This window comes from Mus caroli, unplaced genomic scaffold (assembly GCF_978045245.1).
Source record: "Mus caroli unplaced genomic scaffold, Mus_caroli_1 scaffold_2, whole genome shotgun sequence".
In the NCBI taxonomy this organism is placed as follows: Eukaryota; Metazoa; Chordata; class Mammalia; order Rodentia; family Muridae; genus Mus; species Mus caroli.
This window is the reverse complement of record NW_028227257.1, coordinates 41,655,069-41,671,141: the sequence shown is the minus strand read 5'-3', so window position 1 is coordinate 41,671,141 and position 16,073 is coordinate 41,655,069. Positions and strand designations below refer to the sequence as shown.

Genomic DNA, 16,073 nt, shown 5'->3' with positions numbered 1-16,073 from the left:
CTTTCAGGATCATCTCATTCACTGTCTGAACGAATCATTTGAGATTTAAATGAGTTGTTTAGTATTCTAAACAAGGTGTGTACTGAGGTACAGTGTGTTACAGAGCTCTAATTATTGGGTATATAAAATACTACAAAGGCTTTTTTTTAAAGAATTAATTATTCCTGCCTACTGACAATTGATGTGTTCTGAGTTTGAATGCTTCCCACCTGATTTCAAGGTTAGCTGGAGTTCTTTGCAGTAAAGGAGGTGACTTAGTAAACTCACCATCAGCCTTCCTTACCTTTCCAGACTGAGGTATGCCTTGCCCAAAGGCTTGTATTAGGTGTCATCACTGTGGTGCTAGAGCTCAGAATGGCTCATTGAAAGATTCCAGTTAGAGATGGCTCCTGTGAGCATTGCTGGTCAGGAGGCTAAATGACTGCTTGCAGATTCTGGCTTTGTTGTAGGTACAGAAGGGCACTAGCCAGCCAGCATTGGCCACCTCCTTGTTTGTGGCTTGCGGTGTTGGTTCCAGGTGTAGATTTGGTGGTAGCCATGCAGGATTCTGAGATTGCCGAGGCCCTGTTCTAAACACATAGTTCAGAGTCATGATTATCCAGACTTGAAAATCAGAGCAAGCTGTAAAGTAACTTGGAACCACAGGTAGGGCCAGAACACACCTGGAGGGATGAAATGTCCGCAGCTATGCTGCTTGAAGACGCTGAGAGGATGGTAAGGCAGAGCCTTATATTCTGGTTGAGTTTACTCTAAATGGTGCTTTCTGCGTGAGTCCAATTGCCGCTTACCGTGAGAGCTTACCTTTGTAGACCACTTTAACATTTATCAAAGTGTTTTCACAAACATGTAATTTTGACTTCACAGTAAATGTGAGAGGGCTGAGCCATATGTAATTATTCTATTTGGCATATGAGGAAAATGAGGCTCTCAGATACCAAGTAACCAACCTTCAAGTCACTTGTTAATGGCTTTTAACTTTTTCACTATTCATGCTGTCTTGGTCAGCTCTTCATTTATCTCCAAAATTAGAAAGCATGTCCCATGTTTTCTGGCAGCTGCTGCTATCTTTAGAGATGGCCAGCATTTTGCCACTTATCTCTCTAACCTCCCAGACCACAAGCATAATGCTTGCTTGGTACTGAAAGGACACATAAGCCAATCCCAGGCAGCATTCTAACCCAACTCATCAGGTTGAACTGTTTCCTGTTACGTCCTGTGACTCGGGGTTGAGAGTGACACACTCTCAGTCTACCACATTGCCTTGGTTTTTACCTGTCCTGTAGTAAGCCACGTACAAGTCCGGACAACGAGACTAGAGTTAGAACAAGCTAAACTAGAGTTGCCAGTGTTGTTGTTGCGGACACAGAATCCCATGTTAACCTGGAGTATCTGGTTTTCTAACCTTAGGTTTACGTGGAGAGCCTCCTGAATATCAGCAACTTCCCCAAGGCTCTTCCATCCCATGAGAGGACTTTCTAGATCCTGTCCATTTCTTGCCTGAAATGCCCCAACAGGGGTGTGGACCATGTATGTTATTGGTGTGGACCATGTATGTTATTGGCTTTTGTCTTTGTGAACTCTGTACATATATTTTTCTTTTATAGTAGATTAGAAATACAAACAGAGGATTATGTGTGGTGTGGTTGCTGTAAGTGATACAGCGGGTTGTGTGGGACAGACAGAATATGGCCAGCAGACCTGCCTTGCAACCCAGGTGTCTCCCTCCTGTTTACTGTGAACCTTTCTTTACAAATCCCTCACACTTCTGTAATGCAAGTGGTCTGTCAGTTAGACTGCTGCTCTCCAGGATTCCAAGAGTCCCTTTCCCAAACTGCCTATGTAAGTTGCACTGAGTTGAGCCAACTGGGAGTCCTGTGAAGAAAGCATGATCCTAGTGAGCCTAAGCTCTGTTGATAATTTTCTCATTAATTCAGAATCCAATGAAGATAGATAATGGTGATTCAACTTTCTAGCAATTATAAAATCAATAGAAACCCGCTGTGATTCGCTAGCCTTTGGACCCAGGTTTCTGCTCCTCCCTGGTACAGTGCAGGCTCTGCACTGTGTATTTTGGAAATGCTTTCTTTAAAGGTTGGAGGGCTTCTTGACCTAGTTACCTCACTAAGGGAGATTAACTATGACTCAAAATGCTCTACAAAAGAGAAAGTCTTGGAGCAAGTGAAACAATGCTAGTAGTGACGAGGTTGTCGATGAGTTTTCCAAACTGTTGGTGCTGTGTCTGGATTGGAGAGTGGGTAGATGAGATTCTGTTTATATCTATATGAGGGGGTGCAACGTATTTAATATGTAGCAAAGTAGAAACAGAAGCAGAGAACAAAGATACAGGGATTCATACTAGCTTATTTGGTTTTCCCTCATAACATTTTACTGCTGCTATTTTCAACCTGTCGTGACCCCTTTGAGAATTGGATGATCCTTTCACAGGGGTTGCCTGAGACCATTGGAAAATACAGATTTCACATGAAGATTCACAACAGTTGTGAAATCACAGTTATGAAGTAGCAATGGAAATACTTGTAGGTTGGGGTTACCACAGTATGAGGAAGTACCTTAAAGGGCCGTGGCTCTGTTTTCCTGTATCTTGGGTTATGCATTACTCTGAAAGGCAGCTGACAGCTGTTGTCCTTCCAGAAACATCATCCACACATGCATGCAGTTTGGTGGATTTCGTGTGCATTCTGTTAAGTACATGGGATCTAACCATTTTTTCTTTCTGATAGTCCCTTGTCTTCAGTTGTTGATGGGAAGGAGCCTTGGATATAAAGCTTTAAGTACCCCAGAAAATAATTCACTTTCTCAAATCAGTCTTTAAAAGGCTTGACTGTATCAAGAGCAACATCAAAACATAAAGAATAAAATAGAAAAAAATCAGTTTGAACTTTATATTTTCAACTCTTATATGTATGCTCTGCTCTAAGTCAGAATATAAAATATGACTCGAACTGGATTAAGCATCGTTGGTTGGAGAAATGCTTTTCCAAACAAACCTCACTGTTCAGCTGAGAAAACTGGGTCCCTTAAAGATGGATAGGATTTCAGAGCCCCCTTCCCGTGCTCTGGCAGTTAAGTGGCTTAGCCAAAATGGAACAGTTTCTTGGTTGCTGCTGATGCCAGTGTGCACAGCTAGCTTTCTGAGACAGAATTAGGGAGTTGATTATTTAAGGGTTGGCTGTTTCATCTGCTTGGTATTTTTGAAACCTGTTGTTTACCTCTGAGGATCTGGAGTAGATCTTCTCGTCCAGACAACCATACACTATAGACTCTGACTTGCCTGGCCGCTCACCTGGATCTTAGAATATGCCATTAATCAGAACAGAAGAATTTTAGAACAAGATAGGAGGAGAGGTTAAATTCTTGGTTCAAACTAGATTAAATTATCTTGAATTGTTTGGTCATCTGTTTGAAGAAACTATGTTGGCGGGCCTAGAACCCGGATCTTTGGGGAAGTCTTTCTCAAACTTCAGTGCTGTGCACAGTGTGGAAAACTTGTGAAAATGCAGTTGTGATCCAGAATCTTATGATTCCAAATTCCCTGAAGGCTCCGGTGACTGCTGCTTTTGGCCCTGGGACTGCAGGTTTAGCAGCAGTGTGTGGCCTGTCTTTAGAGGAGGAGAGGCAGCTGTGTGTGTGTGTGTGTGTGTGTGTGTGTGTGTGTATCTCTTAACAGCCATCTCACCAGCCCCTGGCCATGTGAGAGAGAGTGGCCTTCTACAGCAAGCACTGTTCTAGGGCGTCCATAGCACTCAGTTCTCCTATTCTTTTCATTTTTCAAGTTTTTCTACAAAGCTTGGTCATTCCAGATATCTGGGATCTTTAGGTTCAAAAGAGGGTCTTCTAAAGCCTTATGTAATTTCCTTTCTCAAACTACTACATGCACTTTCCCTCTTCTCCTTAGTGAGGCAGAAGCTGTAGTTTTGGAGACTTTTTGTGGTGCTAGTCATAGCCTTATATAAGATGAGTAAAGACCTCAAATCCTTACATGTTGTTCTTTTGCTTCTTCTGTTTAGTCTTCTTCTGTTGCCAGTTAATAGTGACAGCCTCAAAACAGCTGGTTCCCTCTTCCATTCTAATTGATTAGTTCTGACCTGAGAAGCCAGATATAGGGTCTGTTAGAAATGTTTGGGATTTACGCTCAGAAGTGCCTCTTATCAGAAGGGCTTTGCAGACAGGTTTGATTGAGAACTTGAGGAGCAGCCAGTAGACAGGCCGTCTGTTTGACCTGTTCCTGGTAGGCAGCTCACTCAGGAGCTGCTTATTTTCTTAGTGCCTTTTCCTCGGTGTTCTGTGTGGGTGAGTGAGAGTCTATCTGTCTGTCTGCCTGTCTGTCTCTCTGTGAGAGTGTGTGTGTATATTGGACATAGCTGTTTGTGTGTTATGTGTATGATATGTGGGATGTTTGTATGTGGTGTGATATGTGACTGTAGTGGGTGTGGATGTTTGTATCTGTATGTTTGTGTGGTGAGTGATGTATATATGTAATGTATATAGGCGTGCACGCGTTTGTGTGTGTGTGTGTGGTGGGAGGCAGAGGTTGACATTGTCTTCCACTGCTCTCTGTTATTTTTTGAGACGAAGTCTACTCATTTACCTGTAGCTGACCAATGAGCTAAGGCTAACTGGCTACCAAGGCCTAACTAATAACCCTTACCTACTGCTAGAGTTAGGGTTATAGGTACAGGCTGCTGGGCTGTGCTTTGCTTCTCTTCCTTCCTTCCTGTGCTGGGGATCCAAACACTGGTTTCCATTCTTGTATTACCAGTACTTTATTTTACTTCTAGATACTTTCCAACAGGTTATCATATCTCTAACATTAGCCTCAAAGTACAGCTGAAGGTGACTTGCAAGGGTATTGATGTGCGGTGTCTTAGCCCTGCAGTCTAGAATACAATGATTGTCATAAATAAGCAGCAACTTGGTTCCATCAAAAATGGGGATAGGTAGCCTTGTCTGTGTCTCTCTCATACTCTGTGCTCGCAGAGGCTTTCGAATGGCTTTAAATAATGACAACACAAAGGAACGCCTTTGGAATGATTTAGGATTAAGATGCTAGGGGATTTAAAAACTTATTCTGGTATGTAATACTGTTAGTTATAGTAACAGTGTTCTCATTTGCTGAGGAGTCTCCATGCAGGCGAATGTTGCATAGCACACAGGGCCAGGACTCTGAAGGATCAGGGACCAGAGGCAGCAGATAGCCTCTCTACTTTGAACAAACCCGAGTAATCCCACAGATGGGGTGGGAGTCACTCTAGTCACTAGTCTGCCTCTACAAACTGTGAAGCTCCAGTAGATGCTGTTTTACCGGCAGCTGCCCGAAAGCCTTATTCTCATGTAAAGCAAAGAGATCTTTTGCCTTTTAACTAGTTAATAGGAGACTTTGATCATTTAAAATAGCCCTACTACTGGTGCTGTGCTAGAGTTTATGGATTATTTAAAATTTGTATGACAAGATTAAATGTAGGCTTAAGAGTAGCGTTGGATTTTGAGATCCCGAGCAGTGCCCCATCTGACTTATCTGCAGTGAATCACAGGGTTTAGACACTGATTATCAGAGTTGTCTCATTTGAATGAATGCTATTTTCATATCTACAGTCTGCCTTATGCTTGAGTACAGCTAAGTATGCTGGTGGAAGCTCATCGTAATTAACTGTGTTTTGTGACCTGGGACACAGGTCCAAGATCAGTGCCCAGCTAGAGAACATTGGAAGCAAGCTAAATGCGGAGCCTTAGCAAAACATCCAGAGACTAAAAAAAGACACCCCCCCTCCCCTACCCTGGCTGGGCTTAAATGTGTTTGGTTTAATTTCAGCACATTGGTTCCCTTTGGCTTTATAGTCTAGGAGATCCTGTTCAAAATACTTGCAAGTAAATGCTGCTAGGAGGAAGATTGTTGCCAGAAAGAGAGATTAGACATATGTGTTCCCATTCTTTGTTAATGGCTTTTGCTTGTTTTGGTTGAAATGAAAATGTTCCTGTACTAAAGAGAAATAAACCCCTCCCTTCCTGTTTGCAAATGTCTTTCATTTGCTGTTTATCTTAATTAAATATACAGTAGAAAAGAGAATGTAACTGCTGCTCCTTTAATATCAGAGCTGTGCACGCTACAATAGGTGTCACTGTTTGGCTTCATCCAATCCTGATTGGTGGCTTCAGCTATTGGCTCGGAGCTCTGGCTGTCTGACTCCGTCTGCAGGGCTGTAATACCTACTCTCCTCTCCCGATCCATTCACCACACAACTTCACCGGCCGGCCGCACTGACTCGCTGGGCTCACCACGTCTTGCTAACCTAATTCAGAAAGCAAGCGCCTCAGCTCTCTCTGCCTGCCTCCTTTGCTCAGCTTTGCAGGTGATCCAGAAAACGGCTGGTTTTATGCGCAAGTAAGAAAACCAGGAATCATGATGGGAATGTATTTAACAGATCCGGTCCTGGATAAAACTTAAAGCCAGTTTCTCTTCAACATAGTGAAAAGGTCACCTTGCCTGGCTGGGAAAAGCAGGAAAAAAGCAGCCTGTCGGTCTCTGTTAACATCTTAGCTCCGGCTAGCCTCTTTGCCTTGATGTTTGAGCAAATTTGCGAGATCTAGCTCTAAAGAGAGACATCCTGTACTCATGGTAGATGATAAAGAAAAGAACATGAAATGTCTCACCTTCTTCTTGATGCTTCCAGAGACAGTAAAGAACAGGTCCAAAAAAGGTTCAAAGAAAGCCAACAGCAGCGGTGGCGGTGGCGGCGGCAGCGTTGGCAGTGGGAGCAGCAAGTTGCCCCCAGTTTGTTATGAAATAATTACCTTGAAGACTAAAAAGAAGAAGAAGATGGCTGCTGATATATTCCCCCGTAAGAAGCCAGCCAACTCCAGCAGCACCACTGTCCAGCAGCAGCACCAGCACAACCTCTGTAACAACAACCTCATCCCGGCCCCCAACTGGCAGGGTCTTTATCCCACCATCAGAGAAAGGTAAGCGCCCTTGCTGGCAGGCCAGCGTGTTTACTCTCAAAGTTTGCCAGTGGTGAAGTCTCTGTTTTTTCATGACCTGTAATGCAGTTTACCACGAATCCCGGCTCCTCTTCCCTGGAGGCTCTACTGGAAATGGAAAGCTGCCTTGTATCTTTTCCAAAGCAGTACAGCTGTTTTCCTCTTAGATAAAAATATTTTTGCAAGCTGTAACATTTAAGCAGCAGGGTTGTGTCTGTGGAGCACAGAGACAGGAAACCCTTCATTTGTCCTAAGCCCTGTAAAAGTTTAGATAACTTTTAAAACTTGAGTTCCTTGCCATGTGTATGCAGTGATTTCAGGCAGTGGTGTGGCTGGACCCTTTGTATGCTCTTTAGCTGGGAAGTAGAACGCTGAGCTGTTGTTGCTTAGCTTAACTCTAAGTTTTGTGTGTTGGGGAAGGGCTGCTAGGAATACAGGCTGTTGTGAATTAATGACTCGCCTCTTGTTTGTAGAAATGCGGTGATGTTCAATAATGACTTGATGGCAGACGTACATTTTGTGGTTGGGCCACCAGGTGGGACTCAGCGGTTGCCAGGACACAAAGTAAGCAACAGCTGCATTACCGGTTTAGTCCTGAGATTTACATAGAGGGACCCTGTCAGCACAGAGCTTGGTGTGGGCAGGCAGCCCGCCGGCAGCCACTGCATGGTTCTCCCAGTTACAGAGAATGGAGACCTTTGGCCACACTTCATTTTGTCTTTGTTTCCTTCTACACGGTTGTATATATCAGCCAGAAACGTGCCCTCCTCATTCTCCAGGGCTAGGAAATGTTGTAACTGGTTTGGAAAGTCCTCTGTTTACTGTACCTATAGAAATCCGATAAAGAACCCATGGTTTTATTTATTTCCCAATGGGGTGGGAGTGTATATTAATGTCAAAGCTTTGAGATATTGATAGAGAGCCCGTTTTGTGTGAAAATCTCATGCTCCCCTGTCAGGGTGCACCATAGCCTGGCTGTTTAAAACTGCGGGTTATGGACTTTCCATGTTCCCGGCCCTCATTGGCTAGCTGATTTTTGGGATTGACTCTGCAACTGCTTTCAGTTTAGTGTGTGAAGTGAGCTCTCCCTTTCTCCACAGTACGTCCTCGCTGTCGGGAGCTCAGTGTTCCATGCAATGTTTTACGGAGAACTTGCTGAGGACAAAGATGAAATCCGAATCCCAGATGTCGAACCTGCTGCTTTCCTCGCCATGCTGAAGTAAGCATTATGTGTGTGTTTGGAAAGAGTTTGCTTGTGCTGTGTTCCTGCTCTGCTGGCCTCTCAGTCAGATCTGAGTTTCCTGTAAGCGAGAGAGAGGGGGTGCTGCTTGCCTTGTAAATGGTCTTAGAGAGAACCGTGCTTCTGTCCTATGGAATGTCGCAGGCAGTTAGAGTCATTCCTTAGCCTACAGCCTAGGGGCAAAGAGCTCAAGTGGTGAGCTGCTTTTAGGGACATTTTAAAAGAAAAATAGCTTTCTGGAATAAACACTGTTTAATAGGGATGCTCTCCTTCTGAAAGCAGTACACTTTAAGGAGGCGTCAGAGAAATATACCTTTACTTCACAATGAGAGCAGTGGTGTACCTTGTTTCGCTAGCAACACTAGGGCGACACATGCCTTCTGTGTTGTCTAATGCCACCAGAAGTGGAACTAAGTATCTCATCTTTGACTACATATATTTCACCCACAAAATTGGGAATGCAATTTTTTTGATGAAGAGATTATTGAAGGGATTGTTTCCTATAGTTATCTGTAGATTAATACAAACAATCTTAAATTAGTAATATAAAATCGTAAAAAAGATTGTGGTAGTCACATATTTACATAAAAAATTTCATATCTCATAGATCCTTTACAGACTCTAATGCATGTTAATCGGGTACTGGGAATCATCTTTACCAGTGTCTAATGCTAAACAATGAGATTAAGCCTAGTTATTATAAGTTGTATTTATAAGGTTTTTCTTAACTGTTCAAGGTTATATATTGATCTGTGAATTTCATTTCATTGGAATAAATTTAAAAAACAATGTTTTTGAAGAAAAGTTGCCAAGTGGGTCAAAAAGTTTGACAATATTCTTACAATTTTTAAAACAATCATTATTTTTTATTTACTGCTTACTGAAAAATAAGTTCTAGTCAGTTTCAGAGTTTTTAAGTATGTAATTCCCTGGTCCTGTAATGGCTTTGAAGCCTAATTGAACTAGAATGCTCCCAGTGGGGAGCGGGAGCAGGGAGATTAAAGGCAAGTGAGCATGTGAAGGACCATAACAGTAACTGCTTCATCACTTCTTAACCTTCAGCATCAGTCCATTAGAGACCACCACCGAGAATCCTCTCGACCTGTTTGGATCCATGCCCTTCCTCACTGCCTGTGAAGTCCGCTCTGTGTGTGACAGTGCCATCTGTTGTTGGTGGAATGCAGCCCTACTTAGCATCTTGGCCTCACTGAAGTCCAGTAGAGTGTTGTTTCCCAGACACATGTACAGTCAGGAAACAGGAGCAAGAATGTCGGAAAGTTACATCTTGATCAAGTCATTTGATACATTGTTTGCCAAATATCTTCTCGTGCAAATAGATGTATTACCTAGAGCATATTAGTGCAGTTTTTAAAAATTATGGAGTCAGGTGGGGTGGAAAGAACAGGGCGTGAGTGAGGCTCCATTTGCCTTGTTGCTATGCTACAGTTGCAGCAGTAGGAACTGAGGTTTCCCTCTCCTGTGTCCTAGGGGAGTAGCTGTACTCAGAAAAGGAGTGGCAGCTCCCTTGAGTTCCAGCCCATATTCTGGATGCTCTCCTGGTCCTGGCCCTAGGCAAAGCACAACTGTACTGCAGCTGTGTTGTTGAGTGGTCTTGCCGGTGTAACCGGCTTAGCCTATAGAGAAGACAGTTTCCTGGAAGAAAGTGTTTATTACTGAGGAAACCTTTTGGCTTGTTTATGTTTTTTTTTTTTTTCCTCTCGAAAGCTAATCTTGGTTTCTTAAGTTAGGTATGTTTTACAAACATGAAATAAAATTACTATAAAAAAAATCAAAGTACCCACTGCTTTAGCTTAAAAACTTTGATAAATTTTCTCATTGTTGTTCATGGGCAAAGTTCTCACTGATTATCCTTTTGTCCTGTAATATAAGATAGCAGGTCGTTTCCACCTTCACAGACTGTCTCAAGAAATTGCCAGTATTCCCCCAAACAACAAGAAGTATTTCATCTCCTAAGATAGCTACAGCTCCCTAAAGCACAGAATCAGTGTGCATGTGAGCTGGCTCTCTGCTTTGTCTCTGAATAGATGCAGGGGAAAGGAATGTTTGCTTTAGTTCTGAAAATAGGACCAATAGGAGTTTAGAACTTTAATACTCGCAAGATTTATGGAATTCACTGAAAAGGTAGTGTTGAAGTTTATGTGGTGATTTATTAAACTTGGAACCACTTCAGAAATATTTAATATCAGGTTTTATTTTGTGTTTTAGGAAAGTCCCAAATCATTAAGATTTTTAATTTTGACCTTATAGTTTCAAAAGACATTTGTTTTTATTGAAACAGAAAGTGGAATAGAGCTATATATGTCTACTTTAAACTTTGCTGGTGCTGAAGAGAGAGATGGCTCAGGGGTTAGGAGTGCAGCTTCTGCAGAGGTCCAGGATTCGGGTCCTAGCACCTTCTCAGGTAGCTCACGGCTGCCCATAACTCCAGTTCCAGGGAGCCAGTGCACTCCTCTGGACTCCCAGAGTTCCCAGGTGCCCAAACATACACGCAGGCACACATATATAATTTTTTAATAATAATTTTTTTAATAAATAATTTTTAAGCTATAGGATTGGGAATGTCAGTGCTTTAACATTTAATACAGTATAATAGAAATTTTCTGTGTTTTCGTAATCTTATCTCTGATATTCTTTTAGATAATTGGAGTATCTCTTATTTTGTTGAAAATAGACTGAATTTGTCTTTATAAGATAGAAGATGAATAGCAACACAGTTAATCCATTTAATTATATAAGCTTACTGCTGAGCTGAAATCCTAATACCTTATGACTGTATTTCAGAGGCTTCTTTAGTGTGTTTGTAGTGACTGTCACATGAAAGTATGCTCTTGGACAGGCTTGAAAGCAGTGGCTTCCTTCCTTGCTGCTCATGTACGTTGTGTGGAAATCTGCTTACATGCTGGCTACTTTCTTTCAGATACATCTATTGTGATGAAATTGACTTGGCTGCAGACACAGTGCTGGCCACACTGTATGCTGCCAAAAAGTACATAGTCCCTCACCTCGCCAGAGCCTGTGTTAATTTCCTGGAGACCAGCCTAAGCGCCAAGAACGCCTGCGTACTTCTCTCCCAGAGCTGCCTGTTTGAGGAGCCAGACTTGACACAGCGTTGCTGGGAGGTGATTGATGCCCAGGCTGAGTTAGCGCTTAAGTCTGAGGGATTCTGTGACATCGACTTCCAGACGCTCGAAAGTATCCTCCGCAGGGAAACGCTGAATGCCAAAGAAATAGTGGTTTTTGAGGCAGCCCTGAACTGGGCTGAGGTAGAATGCCAGCGGCAAGATCTGGCTTTGAGCATTGAAAATAAACGCAAGGTCCTAGGAAAGGCCCTGTACTTGATCCGCATCCCCACCATGGCCCTGGATGACTTTGCAAATGGTGCTGCACAGTCCGGGGTATTGACTCTCAATGAGACCAATGACATCTTCCTCTGGTACACTGCATCCAAAAAACCAGAGCTGCAGTTTGTGAGTAAAGCCCGCAAGGGCCTGGTCCCCCAGCGTTGCCACCGATTCCAGTCATGTGCCTATCGGAGCAACCAGTGGCGCTATCGGGGTCGCTGTGACAGCATCCAGTTTGCCGTTGATAAGAGGGTGTTCATCGCAGGCTTTGGGCTGTACGGCTCCAGCTGTGGCTCTGCTGAGTACAGCGCAAAGATCGAACTCAAACGGCAGGGCGTTGTCCTGGGCCAGAACTTGAGCAAGTACTTCTCAGACGGATCCAGCAATACCTTCCCTGTGTGGTTTGAGTATCCAGTGCAGATTGAGCCAGACACCTTCTACACAGCCAGTGTGGTGCTGGACGGCAATGAACTCAGCTACTTTGGGCAGGAAGGCATGACGGAAGTTCAGTGTGGCAAGGTGACTGTCCAGTTCCAGTGCTCCTCAGACAGCACCAATGGCACTGGTGTACAGGGAGGGCAGATCCCCGAACTCATATTCTACGCCTGAACTTTTCTTCTTTTATGCAGCATGAGGTGCCCGCATGGGCCCTCCTTGCCTGACGCTTAGCTCATCCGCAGATACGTGGTCAGCACAGGTCATTTGTAATGAATGAAGCAGTAGGCAGTTTCTAATGTCTTTGAACCTTGTAATTATGTACAGGCTAAAATGCAACATTCCGCTTTTAACTCTATGCTTAGAAGAGCCAAGTTCTTACTCAGGCTTTGTGGGTTTCTAGTTGCGTCTGTACGCCTAGGGAGATCGTGTGCTTTTCCAAGTGCCCACCAACCTCCTACTTCTGTACCTCTGAAGAAGATTTTGGATCAACTTGAATTTCCTTTGATGAATGGAAATATGTATCCTAAAGTAGTATCATTATTTTTAAACAGAACCCCTTTCTCTCAATAAATAAATAAAAGCAAAAACAAAGAACAGGTAAACCTCAGTGTACAAATTTGAAAGAATATTTGCTTTGTAACAAATAAACTTAGAAAGTAAACACTAGGCCAGTAGTCAAGTCTGACTCTGTTCTTTTACATTTGTGGCTTCTGGGCCTTGCTTTTAGAGTCTTTGTATCTTACATTCATATATGTGTTACTCACTAAACAGTTCAGACTCTTGATGTAAGGAATTAGATATTTGTTTAGGCCATGATTCCAACTACAAAGCAGACTTATATTCTTTCAGGTTAGAAGACAAGATACCAGAATGCAGACAGCTTCCTTCAGAAGTGATGAAATTGGAAAATGTCATTGTTGATAAAAAGAAAGTTTGCAAACTTGCTAATTTATACTCTAATGGGTAAAAGGGAAGCCTGAAAATGCCTATACAACCAGCAGTCAGGTTACCAGTGAGAAAGAAGCATATACAATTCAGAAAAGCCACTCTGGCCTGGTAGTTTTGGACCCCCCACGAATACACACTCACACACACACTATTGGTTTGTTCTTAAGTCTTACTGCATAGGACTCCCGTTTCTCCACCCCCTCCCCTGTTAAAAGAGGACCAAACAGTTCTTTAGAGGTATGGAGTAACGGTTTTGTAGCACTACTTGTCAGTGTGATAAAGTACTTTTTATGCTTTTTCTTTTAAATCGAAACATTCTTTATCTGATGTTGACCATAGACGATCTTATTTGTTGATTATGAACAAGCTTCTGGACTGCTAGAACCTGGCCTCTGGCCATCTTAAAGTGCCAATATATGACTGCAGGGTTTTTGAAAAATGGTTCGGAGTGACACTGGGTTATACCGAGTATTCACCTCATCAGCATCACATGCAGTTCTTATTTGTCCATGATACCATCCGCAAAGAGGGAAAAGCTCGCAGACAACTTCTCCTTTTCCATGATGGCTCGTGTTGGCTTAGTGCCTGTGGCCCTGGTAGTGTCCAGTGTAGTCACTTGAAGCTGAAATATCCATGTGTTTCTGGGCAGCTTTTCTGCTCAGTGTGATCCTGAGATGGCTCCCCGCCACCCAGAGTGTGGTCCCTGGCCGCCTCCTTCTCCTGCTCTGTAAGCCAAAGTTGACTTATCTGGAGCAGGGGCTAGTCCTGGGGTGTGTGTGTCTGCGCAATATGTGCATGCAAATGTGCTTGCCAACTCAGGAACTGCCTCCTCTCTGCCTGGCTAGTGGTGGGTGTGTCAGAACTAACCCACACACCCCCTGCCGGTACCAGCAAGGCCCAGTGAGTGACTGCTTTTACTCACTGGGCATCTGGGCCATTTCTTCCCTTGCAGATATGGGCTTGTGGCCTTTGGCCAGCTTCCCTGGTGGAGGAGAGCACTGGATTATGGGAAATGTTTTAATCATTTTGCCATTACATACATCTGTTAACATAGTTGACCAAAAGCTGTTATTGATGACAACTTTCCAAAATTATCTCTTAATTGCTTCCTAATAAAGGGGATGACAGGTTGTAGTTTTGGCAAAGCATCAATGAGATAAAGGTAACATTGTCAATTAAAATTACTTCAACAAAGGTTTTTGTTTACAATTATGGTTAAACATTTCAGTAATTCATAGCTACCATACAAATTGGTATGGTACATGCAAAGTGACTGGAAGGCACTTAATTTTAAGCCAGAGGAGAAGGAACTTTGTTTAGCACAGATTGCATCCTGTAAGATAGTTGGGCTGGGTGTGATAGCCTTAAAGGGGCAGTGTCTATCCCCAACTCTCTCTTACTGTGACTGAGCCACCCTCCATGTGGCTGGGCAAGTGCAGTTCACTGAGGATGGAAGAACTTAACTTACTATTAATCATTATTATGTTTCCAAAAAGATATATCCACTTTCTCACTTGGCCTATGCCAAGAACTGTGGGTAAGATTGAAATGCTGTACCTAAAGTAAGAAATTTTAGGTTCTGAACCTATTCTCCTGTATGCATTTTCAGCAAACTGAAAGATAATGCGCTTGCTTTGGTTTTCTTTGGTAATTTTGAACTTTGTAGTTTGTAAGAATAAAAATCATTGTTCTGACAGGGCTGGCAGCTCTAGTGTATAAACACAACTTCATTAAGCAGAAAATGCTGTAGATGCTTTGCCCAGCATACCTGGCAGTCTTCATCATTGTTCATACTGGGGATAAGGGTAACTAGGCTAGCAGTTCTAATGCAACATTCTTTAATCATATCTTAAGATAGTATTTAAGTAAATGGTCTAATTTCTACATAATTATTGCACTGAACTGTCTTTTTTTTTTTTTTAAGGTGTTTAAATAAGCTCAGCTAATTCAGGACACTGCATCCAACCATGCATCAGTGTGCTTGACTTTAGCAGCTTACCGCATTATTTATGAAGGAAAATATATAAATATGAAGTACCTCATGTTGAATGTTATTGTACTGTATTTTTAATGTAACAGTGCAGATCTTGTTAGACACATGAATGTGTATAATCATGTTAAATGCAAATAAAATAAAACTGGTTCATAGATTTGCTTTTTTTAGTATTTTTGTTGCCCTTGAAATAGTAAAAAATTAATTCTGTCACTTTTGGTGCCACTGCATTTACGACGATTGTTTCATGGGAACATTTGTTTGCAAAGTGTTCGATATCTTTGATTCCTAAAGAAGGTGTAGTTTGAGGCAAAAGCATCAGAGGACAATGAATGTGTTAATCAATTGTATTGTTCGAAGCCTGACTGCTCAGTAAATAAGAATGAGTGAGTGAGTGAGTGAGTGAGTGAGTGAGTGAGTGGATGGATGCCTGTATATTCCTGTCATGGAGTTGGTGGTTGGCTGGCATTCGGAGCTGTAGTCGCCATAGTTCTCTCTATGTACCCACTGTACTAAGAGAGCAGTGTACTGAACCTCATCTGCCTTCTCACAGGACCTGCATTGCTGTTTGCCAAGGTCTTAATTGGGTCCAGAAATAAAATAAACAAACTCCCAAATAAGAGTTTTAGTGTAGTTGTTATATACTCACTTCATTTCCCATACTGCTTCCCAGCCTCAGTGCTCTTTGGCCTTTTGGATAACAATCAGATGTATATCCCTGTGTCACGTATATCTCGCTCATAACACAGCCATATACTCAATCGTAATTCTATACATAGTTATACACACATACATATTTTCTTTGTACCTTTCCAATAATTGTTCTGTAGACTTTATTATGAATCTTTCACCTATCCAGGTTCAGACTGTACTATGGACTTGCTCAAAAGATTTTTGGAATTACTCCTAAGTATGAGAACTGGAACCCCCCACCCCCACCCCACCGCATCCTCATCTTCTTAACCACAGCTACAACCTGAATTGCAAAGATCTTTAATCCACCAAAGTCTCAGCTTTCATCTCTTCTTTGCTGCTATTTAAAGTTAATCCGCATGTTTGGTTGCATTATCCCAAGACAGTTGGGAATGATCCAGAG

At 42.5% G+C, this 16,073-nt stretch overlaps 1 protein-coding gene across 2 annotated transcripts in view; it reads left to right on the top strand.

Annotated features, from left to right (window-relative positions):
- Btbd3 (BTB domain containing 3) overlaps positions 1 to 15,134 on the top strand; it is a 30,717-nt gene extending 15,583 nt beyond the window's left edge. The window contains exons 2-5 of one of the 2 annotated variants that reach the window (XM_021149683.3): positions 6,112 to 6,978; positions 7,470 to 7,560; positions 8,097 to 8,215; positions 11,175 to 15,134. In XM_021149683.3, the coding sequence (XP_021005342.1) occupies positions 6,632 to 6,978; positions 7,470 to 7,560; positions 8,097 to 8,215; positions 11,175 to 12,207 (1,590 nt within the window). In that variant the 5' untranslated portion in view covers positions 6,112 to 6,631 and the 3' untranslated portion in view covers positions 12,208 to 15,134. The remainder of the gene's footprint in view (positions 1 to 6,111; positions 6,979 to 7,469; positions 7,561 to 8,096; positions 8,216 to 11,174) is intronic. The other variant, XM_021149695.3, reaches the window with a different exon arrangement.
- The last annotated feature ends 939 nt before the right edge of the window (positions 15,135 to 16,073 follow it).